Consider the following 16,142-nt stretch of genomic DNA (forward strand, 5'->3'; position numbering starts at 1 on the left):
ATTCAACAGTATTATTATTATTAACAAAAATATTGATATGTGTCTTTTAATCACTAATATTTAAATGATAAATCGAAAACAGATTGCAGAAATTTCCGTAGCAACGGTGTTTCTGCTAGTAGTTAAATTGAGTAGACAATATTATAAACAATTATAATAATTTGCAAGAATATCGTGCAAATTATTATCGTGGTACAATATTACTTACATACACAAAATGCGAATTTTGTGTTTTGTGTATGTATGCTCTGTGTTTTGAAAAAATTGTCTGACATAATTAAAATGTAAAATTTTACACAGTATAATATTTCAATATGAATCATATCATTATAGTCGATTCCTATAATATTCAATTACTACATTATGATTAATAAACTAATTAACATTATCAAATTAATACTCATTATAATTTGTCGAAAGCTCTCCAAAACATTGGATAAAAGTGTGAATTTCAGAATGATACATGACGATGTATGAATCAAATACTAATATATCTGTCTATTATGGATACTCACTACTTGAAATACAATAACCTTTTTATAGTTTTCTTTATAAACGTGTGAATATAGGTACGATAATTTCGATATAATATCTACATATATACAATGGACCAAGGGGTGAGCAAGAGAGTGCCCCAAAAAAAGGTAAAGAGTAGAAATTGTATAGCATGGAAATAATGAGCAAATAACTGGCGGTGGCATTCACCCATAAAGATGCGCTGAGAGTTTCTTACCAGTTCCTCTTGCCCGCTCTACGCCCTTGACTTGTGAACTGGTAGTTGGAAATTAAGAATCAATTCAACATCTTTTTGTCGACGTTCATAAGTGTACTTGGTTACCTATTTTAGTAAATTTATTTTGAGATTTAGTTTGAGAATATCCTAATTAGTATCATAATCAAATATATAAAATGATGATACCATCACATTGAACTATGATTTAGAAAAATATATTCAACAACGATATAACATGTCAGTCGGTGACTTCAATCTCGTTGACAACCCCGCAGCACAAGCTGTATATTGAGAGATGTGAACATAAAAACAATTTGTTATTTTGCATTTACGACTCGCTCCAGGACCGTCTTATATCGTACAAAGACTCTTGAATTTGTTTAAAGGATTTAGAAATCATATGCATTTGCATTGTTTCAAGATAGTCTAAAAGATTAAATATTTCATGCATCTTCTATATGAACTCAGATTAAACAAATTTACTAACATACATATGACATTTATTATAGCTTTAAGGTCTGTTTCACAATGTCCGGATAAGTTTCAAATAAGCTATTTATTACTTATTGGAAAGGAAAAAACAGTATTTTAGCATTTCACGGCTGTTAGATGGCGCTATTCGTCATGAAACGCGAAGTATCTTATTCGGAACTTTTATTTTCCGAATAATTTATATGTTGCATAGCTAATTGGTACTTTACCCATACATTGTGAAACAGGCCCTTAGAGTGAATTTCATGATGCGATAAGATGCTGCACGAGGGGCATAAAACTAAGATCTGTCAAGCGGTTGTGACAAGCTCATAAAATTCAATTAGGCAAACCAATATATACTTATGAACGAACTGCCAGTTCTCAAATCAAGGGCGTAGGGCGAACCAGCAGAACTGGCAATAAACTCTCCGCCACTCCTTTTAATTGCCAAGTTTTTTTAAGGAGCAACTATTACACCGTGTTCCGCATGACATCTTAAGTAATTAATAAAGTAAATGAAAAACAAAGATTTATCCTCTATGAGCAGTAGACAATAGGAGCGGTGATGTCTCGTGGGCACATCACCGCATACACGAATTCAAGTTCGATAACTGTTTTCATTAAGCGGTAGTATAATAAATTCTATGTGTCCAAAATGCGGTCCTGCCTGCGTGGCCTAAGAAGCTGCACTATCAAGCGACACATCTTTTCTTTTTACAGGGGTTAACTGAGATTTCCCCTGAGACCGGGGTCATAGGGCGTGTTATACAAAACTCCTCAAGAGCATACTCAATCAAACACGTCGCAGACTTATTTTTTTATATCATGAAAGTCATAAGTTATTTTTGAGTTTATAAATGAAACTAATCAGGCTAGTAAACTGACTGAGTATTCAAAATCATTTATTCATATTAGTAACGCAATGTACACTTATGAACGTCAAAAAATAAATATGTATTAAATGCTTGCTTCTAATTTTGCATTTACTGCCAGTTCTGAAATCAAGAGTAGTTCGTCGTACGGAAAAAAAGAACCGGCAATAAACGCACCAACTTGAAACCTTGAAAACTTGATACGTATATACAAATTGCAATTATGTTGTTTTTTTGTGGTAAACAAAGTAATTGTTCTTTCAAATGTTGTTTATTTTCAGCTCAGCTGTAAATTATAAATATGTAAATATAACTTGTAACTGTAAATTATAACTTTAAACAGAATAAAACCTACTTTTAGCCTATATTTGATAATATCTTAAAAGTCTTCATACTACTATTTTCACTTTGAAATATTCCCTTTATAAAGCAAAATTATCCAAGCAAGTTTCGATACGAAATCAGGCCACAGTCGTCAAGATTTTATCGACTGTCCGATCAATTGAATCCAGATTTTTATATATGATATGAGGTTTTACTGAAAAATTGTATTTTATATTTTGACCAACTTTGCGAGAGTGAACATTTTCATTCCGCTATCAAGTTACTAGATAATTAATTAAAACGTATAACTAAGAACAATTTTGATTTGAACTTAGTTTGCATTTAAGAAGATTTAAATTTTAGTTTACCTATAATTCTAATACCTAGATTATGATAAATATTAAGTTATAATCTAATTACTGCTACAGTTGTAAGTCAAAGTTATTCCGAAGAAATTGTTTAAAAAAATATCTCAATCTGATGTTAAGTGCAAGTGTTCTTGTGTGATGGATAGACTTAGCAATAAGTTCTCACAATTATTAAAATTAATTATTTCAATTCAAGATATTTTCGTATAAAACAAAAATAACTAAATAAGGACTCCATAGGATGAAATAAACCCTGGTTCCACCATTAAACGAATCCCTCTGGCGCCCAAAAAAGACAACGACCCTAAAACAAATGCATCTCATCCCGGCACTTTAAATCAGGCTTGACGTATAAAAATCAAGATTAAGTTGAAGCCATAAGCTAAGATTGCGAGATAAAACGTCCGTTACCCGCGTAGACGGGTATTTTTTCAATTGAATATTTTATGTAGGGAGACCAAAATGCATGGAAAATTATATTTTTATCGGGGCTAGGTAATATGTTAGGTAGCATACAAATTTTTATTTTACGATTTTAAACTCACTAAACAGCGCTTTCTAGTGTTATCCTAGTGGCTTCAGCGTGCGGCTCTCATACCTGAGGTCGTAGGTTCAACCCCCGGCTGTGCACCAATGGAGTTTCTTTCTATGTGCGCATTTAACATTTGCTCGAACGGTGAAGGAAAACATCGTGAGGAAACCGACATGACCCAAAAAGTCGAAGACGTGTGTCAGGCACTAGCTGATCACCTTCTTGCATATTAGATTTAAAAATGATCATGAAACAGATTCAGAAATATGAGGCCAAGACCTAAAGAGGTTGTAGCGCCACTGATTTAATTATTTAATCAGCAGTTTCATCAATTCACAATGCATTTAAGATGGATAACAGAATGAGTCTAGTAGACTAATTAGGACGGCTGATATATATTATGTTTCTCACGTAAGAAGAACATCTTTGGTTATGAGAAATAAAGTTCTTTTAACTTTAACATAGCAGTCTGGCAGTTGATGAAACAGTCTCCCATATGGACGAACGGTTATTTATGAGTACGAACGAATCAACGTGAAGTTACTTAGTGATGCCGGCGGGCTCATTTTAAGTATTATTGACTTAGTCTATAGATAATATGTTATTAGTTTCACTTTAAAGAAAAGAGCGTACTATTTTTTCAAATCTTGATAATATGTTAATAAATATAGTTTGATAGATATATGTGGATAGTGGTATCTCCACATATATCTATCATACTATATTATAGAGATAAAAACTCTCTTCAGTCAACAGCTCATGTCTGAGCGTCATGGTCAGCAACGAAGCATCTAGAGCGCACTATCTGCTTCCACCGGTTTCTGTCCAGCGCTTCTCAGAGATAAAATGAGTAAGTTTAAATGAGCAATTTTCGTATGGATTTAATAGTCAAAAAATTTCATGGTTGCTATTTCGGTACCAGCTCCGCGACTTGTCTATAAAGCATAATTGGCTAGCATTGATGACATATGTGATTTTAATAATAAAGTATAATTTTGAACAAATTAATGATAAAAGTGTGGTCAGGCTACTCTTGAAAACAATTTGGTTAACAATGCCTGCAAAAATTTGCATAATGTTCAATATAACAGGACACAATTTCTATATAAATAAAATAAAATAAATATATTATTATTATTATTATATAGTACGATGTCAAAATATGTGCATTCAATAGAGCAAAATAATCAAAGAGTCACTCAAACCATATATCGGAGAATCTTTTTTGATCCTTTGTTCATGAAATCACTTGAAGAGTAGCCACAAGTAAGTAGTTACAGCTTTTATCGGCTTCAGGCATTAAGTTTCGGACAAGGTTTAAGGTTAGGCAAACTGTTTATATCAAACATTTCAAAAGTTTTTAAAGCAACTTCGTTTTTTTATAACATTAGGTCCCCTGAGCGTCTTAAAAAATATACCAACGATTTGGAAACCATTTTGGAGGTCGATTACTCGTTATTAATTATGTCCACAGGGTTTTTAAATTAACTCTGAGGGTCTCCCACGAATTCCCTAATTCGATTGTTAATTATCATTCAAGAAACCAATTAGCGTGCTAATTAATTAGATATTTTGTATATAAATATTGTGTTTCGAGGTTCAATTATCATTCGAAACAGCCATCAACCGCAAAATGAAGTGCATTGTGAGTATAATATTTATTAAAAAGTTCTTTAAGTTATCTGTCTATTTTCCAATAGTTTTGGTCTTACTAAATTTTATTTAACTTACTTTATTGATTTTAAAGATAAAGTCGTTTAATATTTTAAGTTAAACTTGAACTAAGCAAAAGGCGATCAGACTAATGTATCTAAAATCAATATCTCATTGTTGTTTTGACTTTATAATCCTGTCTTACATTAAGCAGCTTATATATTGTGAGTGACCATATTTTATTGGCATATAATTTAAAGATTCTATTATATTTTTATATAACAAATTGAATTTTATTCTAAATTAATGAACTAAAAAAAATATTGTTTACAGATTCTCGTTGTCCTATCCTACGCTGCATCATTAAACGCCCAGCCATTCGGAGGCCTTGGTTTAAGAAGAATGGGTGGATTAGGCTTAGGATCTGGATTAGGCCTAGGTGGTCTTGAAATGGGAGAAATGGGAGGAATGGGCCTAGGTGGTCTTGGAATGGGAGGAATGGGAAGAGGCGGTCTTGGAATAGGAGAAATGGGTCTAGGTGGTCTTGGAATGGGTGGAGGTGGGCTTGGAATGGGTGGAGGCGGTCTTGAGATGGGAGGAATGGGCCTAGGTGGTCTTGGAATGGGAGGAATGGGGGGAGGTTACACCAGTGGTGGCGGATATGGCGGTGCGGGTTATGGCAGTGGCGCAAGTGGTATCGGTAGCCAGGGTTACCAGAATGCTGGGGCGGGTGGCTTTCACAACGTTGGCGCTCATCACAATAAAGTTACATCTGTAAGTAAGCATTGGTTACCCACGCCTGTCAATATTTTTAATTTGGAATTTTAGTAAAAACAATAGAATATTTGTTCGATTAATTATTTATTTATTTAACGCATTGCTTTTCTTTTCAGATAAACCAAGCCGAAGATTCTGGCTTCCATAACGTCGGAGGTGGATCAGCGATGGATCACGCCGGTTACGCCGGAAACGGATATAATGGATTTGAAAACGGTGCCTCACAATTTGGAAATGGTTTTGGATCTGGCAGTCAAGGAATGATATTATAACTATAAAAATATGACGCTTTAATTGTAATCTTGAGTATTAATAAACTATTTTAATATGAGTACTAAGTTTTATTAAAATTAAAACTATTTTTTAAAGGCTGAATTGATATAATATCTTGATAAATTCGTATAATAATTTGATTTAACTAGTGACCCGCCCCAGCTTCGCACGGGTGCAATGCTGATGAAAAGCAGGTTTTTATTATGTACATATTGTTAATTCCGTCGCTGGAAAGCTCCGATAATATACGCGTTCGTTCGCTGCTAAATAAGCTGTAATGGGCTGTATAGATCTATATTAAATGAACCATGTATTCAAGGTATTTAATTGGTTAAGGATTAATGCTGTATTGGTGAAAATCGCTTCGAAAATTAGCCATTATTTGTCGTAAAAAGTAAATGACAAAAAAAAAGTTATTGTGGGTTATCCATAAGAGATACTCGAGAGAGATAGGTTTTCAAGCGCTCGTTGAGGATATGTAGGTATTTATGTAGCAATATTTTGCTAGCGTGTGGTATTAGAGCAATGAGGCGGTAATTGTTACATTTCCTCGTTAAGCCTTTCTTGTGCAGGGGTGTAAATATGGTGTGTGTACATTCCGTAGGCCAAACTCCTGTCTGCCACACCTTATTGCAGATGAGATGAAACATCTGTTCGCCACGTTCTCCTAAGGCTTTAATTGTCTCTATAGGAATTGCATCTCTACCAGTTGCTTTTTTGCTTTTCAGGTGTTTTATGGCAGCTTTTACTTCGGACAGAAGGATGTCTGGTTCCAAATTCTCTGGCTCTGGTTCTGTGTTTATGACAGTCGCGACTCCAGGAACAATGATTGACAATAGGTCCTCCACGTTTCAGAGATTTGTTCAAGTTCTGTTACCACTTCATTTTTGTCGTTCTCAATAGCCCAGGTTTTAGCAGGTAGAGTTTTAGTAATAAGACGAATTTTGTGGTAAAGGTCTCTAGACACGTGCTTCATAGCATATTTTTCAAGTTCGTCACAAATGCTACGAAGGTGGGAATTGTGGTCTCGCCTGCAGCAGGCTTGTATGTTAGCAGACAGTTGATTCAAGTCTCTTATGTCTGCTCCTGCGGCTTTCTTAAGGCGTCTCTGTTCTATAAGGGCAAGGGTACTGTCGGTCATCCAGTGTTGACGTTTGCGTGTTTCTAATCTCGGATTAGACTCAGTGACTGCATTTTGGATGAGTTGTTTAGCCTTATTCCATAGCGTGTCTGGTGTTGCTTCATTGTGGTTCACAACTTTCCAATCTTGCCTATTCCGTTCAATGGATGTAGTGAATTTCTCATTATCTGCTACTTCAATCCGTCTTGTCATCTTGGAGGATCGAGTGGCTTTGAGCTTCAACCTCATCTTTGCGATAACGAGTTGGTTATCGGAAGCGCAATCAGCCCCAGGGAGCGTGTGGGCATTAAGAATGGAGGTGCCCCACTTGCCTATCAGATTTAAAAAATGGTCATGAAACAAATTCAGAAATCTGAGGCCAAGACATAAAGAGGTTGTAGTGCCACTGATTTATTTAATTAATCTGCGCTTTCATCAATTCACAATGCATTAGAGATGGATATCAGAATGAGTCTAGTAGACTAATTAGGACGGCTGATATATATTATGTTTCTCACGTAAGAAGAACATTTTTGGTTTTGAGAAATAAGGTTCTTTAAACATTAAATAGTATTGCAGCAGTCTGGCAGTTGATGAAACAGTCTCATATATGGACGAACGGTTATTTATGAGTACGAACGAATCAACGTGAAGTCACTTAGTGATGCCGGCGAACTCCGGGAGGTTTTAGTAGTGCTAGAAAATAATAGTTTATCAGTCATATTGAAAAAAAATATTGATTTTAAATATTATACACTAAATATATTATTAGTTACAATTGAAAGAAATGAGCGTACTATTTTTTTTAAATCTTGATATGTTAAAAAGATAAATATATGTGGAGATACCACATATATCTATCATACATATGTGTTATCTCTGTCATCATCTGTGTAGTAATAGATGAAATAAATACGTTTAAATATGTTGAATGAGCAATGTTTCTATGTATTTAATAGTCAAAAATGTTAATGGTTGTTATTTTGATATCAGCCCCGTTTCTTGTCTATAAAACTTAATTAGCTAGCATTGATGACATATGTGATTTTAATAATAAAATATAATTTTAAACAAGATAATCATAAAAGTGTGGTCGGACTAGTCTTGAAAACAATTTGGTTAACAATGCCTGCAAAAATTTGCATAATGTTCAATATAACAGGACACACATGGCATTTTAGACTAACTGTTTACAACAAACATTTCAAAAGTTTTCAAAGCAACTTCCTTTTTTTAAAACATCAGGTCCCCTGAGCTTCTTAAAAAATAAACCAAAGATTTGGAAATCTTTTTGGTCGGTTACTCATTATTAATTATGTCCACAGGGTTTTTAAATTAACTCTGAGGGTCTCCCACGAATTTCCTAATTCGATTGTTAATTATCATTCAAGAAACCAATTAGCGTGCTAATTAATTAGATATTTTGTATATAAATATTGTTTTTCGAGGTTCAATTATCATTCGAAACAGCCATCAACCGCAAAATGAAGTGCATTGTGAGTATTATATTTATTTATAAGTTCTTCAAGTTATCTTAAACCAAATTATTACCTAACCCGATTCCAATAGTCTTGGTGAGCGAGTTACTTACTAAATGTTATTTAACTTTATTTATTTTGAAGATAAACTCGTTTAATATTTTAAGTTACACTTATCAAAAGCCGATTAGACTAATGTATCTAAAATCTATTTCTCATTGTTATTTTGACTTTATAATCCTGCCTTACATTAAGCAGTTTACACAATGTGAGTGACCATATTTTATTAGCATTTATATAAAATTAATATAAAAGAATCTTTGAATTATTTCAAATGTTTTTTTTATATTTTTTATATCACAAATTGGATAATACTAAATTATTGAACTAAAAAAAATATTTTTTACAGATTCTCTTTGTTCTATCCTGCGCTGCATTATTAAACGCCCAGCCATTCGCAGGCCTTGGATTAGGAAGAATGGGTGGATTAGGCATAGGATCTGGATTAGGCCTAAGTGGTCTTGAAATGGGAGAAATGGACCTAGGTGGTCTTGGATATGGAGGAATGGAGGGAGGCGGTCTTGGAATGGGAGGAATGGGGGGAGGCGATACTGTAACGGGAGAAATGGGCCTAGATGGTCTTAGACTGGAAGGAATGAGGGGAATGGGAGAACCAGGAAATATATTATAACTATAAAAATATGACGCTTTAATTGTAATATTTAGTATTAATAAACTATTTTAATATGAGTATTATGTTTTATTAAAATTAAAACTATTTTTTAAGAGCTGAATTGATATAATGATATAATGTCTTGATATATTCGTATAATTATTTGATTAAATATTTGCTGATAAATAGACATTTTCTTCAATACATATTAATATATTTTTTATAAAAATAGTACCTAATGGTGAAGAAAATTAAAATTTATAATAATAATATATAGTTCATAATAATAAATTAAATTTAACAAAATCTCAATATTGACAAATACGTATCTACGTGACTATACCCAACGATGAACTACAACCATTCTGTTACTTCTATTAGCGATACCGATTGCGACGATCGGTATCGCTATCGCTCTTGTAAATTATACACAACATACGCTGACCTATTCTCATGCTATTTGCTAAAGAACAATATATTAAATGTGACTTCTGAGCAGTGAAAAATTAAGTTTTTATAATTAAAGTTTAGGTTTTATAATTAAAATTGAAATGACACAAAACCAAATGACCAATCAAAGATAGACGCTTTGCTTATAAACCGCTGAAATATTTCTATAAGCGTTCTAGATGATTTAAAAACGTAGACAAACAATGATGTAAATCTTACTAAAATCGTACAATTTAAATAATTTAGAAATTGGCTTTAGTAAGGTAATGAGAGTTTTTCATATAATTTATCATAATTTCTTAACGAAACAATTAAGAACACTAGAGTTTGTTATAGGTGTATCAGATAATACTTTTCCAAAGTAGTTTAAAATAAATCAGTGGCGCTGCAACCTCCTTAGATCTTGGCCTCAGATTTCTGAATCTGTTTCATGATCATTTTAAAATCTAATAGGCAAATAGGTGATCAGCCTCGACTTTTTGGGTCTAAGACATGTCAGTTTCCTCACGATGTTTTCCTTCACCGTTCGAGCAAATGTTAAATGCTCACATAGTCGGGGATCGAACCTACAACCTCAGGTATGAGAGTCGCACGCTGAAGCCACTAAGCCAACACTGCTCAACCCTATGTATTTTAGTTTTATACAAATATGCGCTCAAAAAGGTTTTATCATTAACGAGTCTCAATTAAGCTTTGAGCATCATGAAGAGTATTGTAAGTGTGAATAATTATATTTTTTAATGAAGTTATAATTACTATGATAGCATTTTAATTCAGATACTTTTACATTTAAACACGTTTCTATTTCAATCTTCTTTTAGGCATCAGGCATCAGGCAGGGCGCACAACCTTTTTTTGCAAATAATATTATATAAGCCTTTACTCAAACAGAAATTTTAATCTTGAACTATTGTCTCTAGTATGTCGGAGACGCCGACAACCCATGTGTTTGAGCAACTTTGGCAAAGGCCTACTCCATTTCTTTCCACTCCGCTTTGTTCCGAGCTTTCAGTTATATTCCCAATTAGGGTTTTTATTTCGCCTTCCCACCTTCGAAACTGTCTACCTCGATTTTTTTGCAACAGCCAACTCCAAATGTCGCCATTCGTCTGCACTACGCCACCCACTCCCATGTACCACCTGCTGTTTCTTTAATTTGGTCTATCCATCTTTTGAGTCGATTTCCTCTTTGTCGTTCGCTGTACTTCGGGCACTAGTTTAGTACTCTTTGCTTCACGTTTCTGTTTCTCTTTTCATTCCCATTTTCCACTTTAGTTTATTGATTTTACTTGTAAAATGAAGTTATAATATATGTTATATTAATTACTAGCAGACTCGGCCAAGCGTTGCTGTGGCTAAGGTTTTTGTTTTATTACATAGTAGTAAATTAATCAAGGGAAACCGTAGGAGAACTTATGTGAAACGTTGGTACCACGACACGGACCTAAACTAAACTACCTTTAACTCAGCGCCATCTGTTAGAATTGTATCAAATAATAAACAAATGTTAATGTTATCGTAATTTTAGTAAGGATGCCTATTTTTTTGAAAATGAAATATAGCCTATGTTACTCAGGAATGATGTAGCTTTCCAACAGTGAAAGAATTTTTCAAATCTGCCAAGTAGTTTCGGAGCCTATTCAATTCATACAAACAAACAAAAAATCAAACCTTTCCTCTTTATAATATTAGTATAGATTTACTTTCTTATTACAGGTTATCTTTTTAGCCTGTGCTGTAGCACTTAATCCGCAGCCGTTTGGGATAGGCCTTGGTCTAGGCAGAAGACTAGGGATAGGAACGGGCGGAACAAGTCCTAGGAGGAATAGGTTTGGGCGGACTGGGTAAGGGTGAAATGGGCCTAGGTTGGATGGGTCTAAGTGGTCTTGGAGTGGGTAGAATGTGGGGAGGTTATACCAACGGTGGCGGATATGGCAGCAGCCATATTCTGGCGTCAGTACTGTTGGACTTAGGCTAGGTTATTAAAATTCTAGAATGGGTGGTTTTCACAACAGTAAAAGTAAGTGCAAAACAGAAAAAAAAATTAAACATAAACATGGCCGAATAACTTCTTTCTTACATTAATTTTTTTTTTTCAGATAAATTAAGCAGAGGATTCTGGCTTCCATAACGTCGGTGGTGGATCTGCGATGAAAATGGCTATGCCGAAGATGGATATAATGAGTTTTAAAATGGTGCATCACAATTTGGAAAAAGATTCAAAGCTGGACGTCAGATGATTATGATTTGGTGATGCATACGTAATAATTATGTATGTAATCAATTAAGACCTGTGTTTTTAATAAATTATAACAATGAGAGAATCTTTTATTTGAACGCGTTTCAAAATTAGGAATTAATTTCATCAACAAAAATTCGAGAATTCGATTGCAGGCATTCGTTTGTAGAAGTCGTATATGTCTATTGGGTACCAATTTGCAGTAATATTCGGACATCTTATAACAGAAATATAAAGTAAAAATGCATTATCTTACTGATTGTGATAATTATACATCATCATTTCGGATAAAAATCCGATACTTACTAAGAAATTATTTAGTGGTTAGCAATACACCTACTAAAATCGGTGTCCACGGGCTGTGATATGCCCTTTTTGGATGTCCCGTTGGCTCGTTTGCCAAAAAATTCAATACTCACTTCAATAGACAATATATAATAGGAATTTTATACTGCCTGTAGTTCCCTTCATGCATCAAATTATCTAATTATGATATATTGCGTAGAAGTAAGGTAGGTAAGTAGGTAATAGGTAGTTCTATAATATAAGTTACTGCAGTTAAACTCATATTATTTTCATTACAGTTTTCCAATTTTTTCGTTAAAATTATTTCGTTTAATGAACTCAGAAACAACATTAAAAGTGGTAATAATATTCTTAGGTTTTTTAAAAATAAAGTTCTCTTTCATAAATAATTTATTCTCTTTGTTGTTGATGTAATTTGTATACAGAAATAGGAAATAAAAATGTTAGTATTCGCCAAATACACCACTATATAACTTCCTATATTATCATTCCTTGGCTGCCAGATCCAAAACCATTTCCAAATTGGGAACCGCCGTTCTGATAGCCGTTGAATCCATTTCCACCATAACCGCCATTGTTCATCGCTGATCCGCCGCCGATGTTATTAAAACCAGAATTTTCAGCATTGTTTATCTAAAAGTAAAAATAAATACTTTATAAGAATCATTAAATCATAAATTTCAGGGATATTTTTTTTATACCAATTAACACTTATCAGCATTATCAGCTGGTTTTAGCAATATAAAGCAACTATTCATTCTACTTACGGATGTAACTCTATTGTGATGAGCACCAACGTTGTGAAAGCCACCCGCTCCAGCATTCTGGTAACCCTGGCTTCCGACACCACTTGCGCCACTGCCACAACCCGCACCGCCATATCCACCACCGCTGGCATAACCTCCTCCCATTCCACCCATGCCAAGTCCACCTAGGCCTAGACCACCCAGCCTTCCTAGACCAAGGCCAGACCCTAAGCCTATACCTCCCAAGCCTAGTCTTCCCAGACCGAGGCCTAAGCCAAAAGGTTGAGCATTTAGTGCTACAGCACAAGAAAGAACGATTATTACCTGAAATAAAATAAAATCTTGATTTCAGATTTCGGCATCTTTCTTGTATCTGTTGACGAGTCACTTCACCGTAGACGCAGTTATTAATTAAACTAAATGAGAGATATCAACTATTGGCAATCAAATTAAATTTACTTACAATACACTTCATGTTGTTAACTGTTGAGTAAATCTGCGTTAATGATAAAAAATTGCCTTAAACGAATATTTATATTAAACTTCACTAATTTGGAAATCTTGGATCGTCATTAATGACGTATAAATTTTACTATAATTACGTCATTGAGTAATTAAAATTTAATTTGAAAGTCTAATTGAAGCTGTGGACTTTCCTAATCACTTTTTATGGAGATTTTAAGTAACTAAGGAGTTTTATTTCATCAGAATATTCCAATAAATTTTCCAATGTCGGAAAGTTCTGTTCCTTCTTAAAGATCTATAGATACCAAATGTCGAGATTCTAAGTAATGAATGTCGTTGAATCGCTTTACATAGACAATTATGATATTATAAATTATCTCACGAAGAAGTTTTAAATTTATATATGAAGATTCTATTAGGTCGATGGAAATCAATAATTCATTAGTCAATTGCTGTAGAAAATCTGAATCCGCAGTAGTCTGATCATCAAGATTACTATTTTTTATATATATAATCGCAATTGTTGTACATTGTTTTTCGTCATCGACGTATATATTATATATACGCTATATATATATAATAGCTTAAAGAATCTTTATTCAGATTTTTTAAGCTTTAAAAAAGATATTCCTGAATATCGCTAGAACTAATATTTTATTTTCAACGTAGTCACCTTTTAGGGAAATACATATTGTATCTATTTTTTAAATCTGAAACCGTCGTTAAAATATCTTCTACCTAATACTTTAAAAAATCGTGTCAATGTGTGTGTACGTGTCGTGTGTACTGTGTCATCACTCTCAAATTTTATGCCTACTGAGATGCGTCTGTAATTGTCAAAGATAGACAGAAATCTCTAGGGTCTATGTACAATATATGATTTTCCATCAATTTTAAGCTGGCTTTTTCAATGGCAGCCATCACAACTCTGCAATTATACTCTTATCTTGCTGAAACAAAACAATTTTAGGGACCTTTTGGAATCTCTCAGTCTCGTTTGCTTCTGCCCATCAAAAAGCATCTTCCATTTTCCATCTATCTTTTTTTATTCCATTCTAAATTAATTCTTTAAAAGTGGTTGGTTGCTTGGCATCGATTTCGCTTCTATAGATATTTCCTATAGTACTATATTTCCTAATGATTACGTCATTATAAATATAAGGGTTTTTGCATGCTTTACGTCATCAATGACAATTTGACTTGTTGATAATAGTTCCATTCGAAGGTTATTAGATAATGCGTTTTCAAATTAGCGTAACTTTTATATAAATATAGATTTTGGCATTTGTTTATTATTAAGGTTGGATCATTCAACTGTTAACAACATGAAGTGTATTGTGAGTATATTTTAATTCAAAATTTGTTGATGAAGCCGCATTGCTAATTCAATCCGTCATGTGTAAAACTCAACGATCGAAGACGTATCTTACTCAAAAGTCCTATAATAGATCACTAAGAATCTGTCTTGTCTCTGGCTGACATCTGAAATCATGACTTAAAGATTATTTTTTTACAGGTCATCATCGTTCTATCTTGTGCTGTAGCACTAAATGCTCAACCATTTGGCTTAGGCCTCGGTCTGGGAAGACTAGGCTTGGGAGGTATAGGCTTAGGGTCCGGCCTTGGCCTAGGAAGGCTGGGTGGTCTAGGCCTAGGTGGACTTGGCATGGGTGGAATGGGAGGAGGCTACGCCAACGGTGGCGGATATGGCGGTGCGGGTTATGGCAGTGGCGCAAGTGGTGTCGGTAGCCAGGGTTACCAGAACGCCGGAGCGGGTGGCTTTCACAACGTTGGTGCTCATCACAATAGAGTTACATCCGTAAGTAGAATGAATAGTTGCTTTATATTGAAAACAACAGCTGAAAATGCTCAAAATTAAGAAAAAAAGTATCCTATATATGTTTAACAAATACCTATAAAGATCGTTTGTCATTTTTAGATAAACGAAGCTGAAAACTCTGGATTTAATAACATCGGCGGCGGATCAGCGATGAACAATGGCGGTTATGGTGCAAATGGATATAACGGGTTCCAGAATGGTGGTTCAGGATTTGGAAATGGTTTTGGATCTGGAATCCAAGGAATGATTATATAAAAAAATATTAGTATTGTATTCGAGGAATAATGACATTTGGATTTTTGTACATAAATTATATGAATGACAACAAATATAATAAATTATTTATGAAAGAGAAGTTGAATTTGTATCAATATAATTCTTAGAAAACGTAAGATGTAATAACGATAGAAATTTGTGGAGTTTGGTATAGTTATCAGTTAAATGGAAACCTTTTTTCTATTTCATTTGACTCTAGTGTTCCGCTGTCTATTGAATATTTGACAGTTACTAATTTTAACTTAGATAAGTTAATTGATTGAACCAATGGATGAATAAAGTTCTTTAGAACAATAGTTATCTTCGCTTCTACGTATACGTCATATTTCTTTATCTTAAGAGAAGTTAATGTTAAAGAAGAACCGAATTTAGTCAGATGTATATCGCGTAAAATGGTAGAGAGTGTGGGGAAACCTATAGATCAGGAAGAAAGTGGCAACGTAATGCAATAATTAGGACACAATACCTAAATAAACGTGTTTTTTTATTACCTAAAGTTGAGTTACCTAGTATTAATTATTTATGATAGTACAAACAGTTGAT

The 16,142-nt window shown here is 33.8% G+C and overlaps 4 protein-coding genes across 4 annotated transcripts; 3 read left to right on the forward strand and 1 right to left on the reverse strand.

Annotated features, from left to right (window-relative positions):
* The first annotated feature begins 4,913 nt into the window (after positions 1-4,913).
* On the forward strand, positions 4,914-6,043 carry LOC110999544 (acanthoscurrin-2-like). The gene is made up of 4 exons (XM_045631122.1): positions 4,914-4,948; positions 5,290-5,515; positions 5,567-5,730; positions 5,850-6,043. The coding sequence occupies exons 1-4, from the start codon at positions 4,937-4,939 to the stop codon at positions 6,003-6,005; spliced, it is 558 nt and encodes a 185-aa protein (XP_045487078.1). The 5' UTR covers positions 4,914-4,936; the 3' UTR covers positions 6,006-6,043.
* Positions 6,044-8,597: 2,554 nt separating this feature from the next.
* LOC123689734 (acanthoscurrin-1-like) lies at positions 8,598-9,304 on the forward strand. The gene is made up of 2 exons (XM_045631123.1): positions 8,598-8,622; positions 9,014-9,304. The coding sequence occupies exons 1-2, from the start codon at positions 8,611-8,613 to the stop codon at positions 9,293-9,295; spliced, it is 294 nt and encodes a 97-aa protein (XP_045487079.1). The 5' UTR covers positions 8,598-8,610; the 3' UTR covers positions 9,296-9,304.
* A 3,345-nt stretch (positions 9,305-12,649) lies between these two features.
* Positions 12,650-13,511, reverse strand: LOC110999545 (acanthoscurrin-2-like). The gene is made up of 3 exons (XM_022268643.2): positions 13,482-13,511; positions 13,040-13,342; positions 12,650-12,905 (listed from the first exon to the last, which is right to left on the reverse strand). The coding sequence occupies exons 1-3, from the start codon at positions 13,491-13,493 to the stop codon at positions 12,750-12,752; spliced, it is 471 nt and encodes a 156-aa protein (XP_022124335.2). The 5' UTR covers positions 13,494-13,511; the 3' UTR covers positions 12,650-12,749.
* Positions 13,512-14,788: 1,277 nt separating this feature from the next.
* On the forward strand, positions 14,789-15,643 carry LOC110999546 (acanthoscurrin-2-like). Its single transcript, XM_045631111.1, has 3 exons — positions 14,789-14,820; positions 15,000-15,302; positions 15,423-15,643. The coding sequence occupies exons 1-3, from the start codon at positions 14,809-14,811 to the stop codon at positions 15,576-15,578; spliced, it is 471 nt and encodes a 156-aa protein (XP_045487067.1). The 5' UTR covers positions 14,789-14,808; the 3' UTR covers positions 15,579-15,643.
* Positions 15,644-16,142: the final 499 nt, after the last annotated feature.

Source organism: Pieris rapae, chromosome 14 (assembly GCF_905147795.1).
Source record: "Pieris rapae chromosome 14, ilPieRapa1.1, whole genome shotgun sequence".
NCBI lineage: Eukaryota > Metazoa > Arthropoda > Insecta > Lepidoptera > Pieridae > Pieris > Pieris rapae.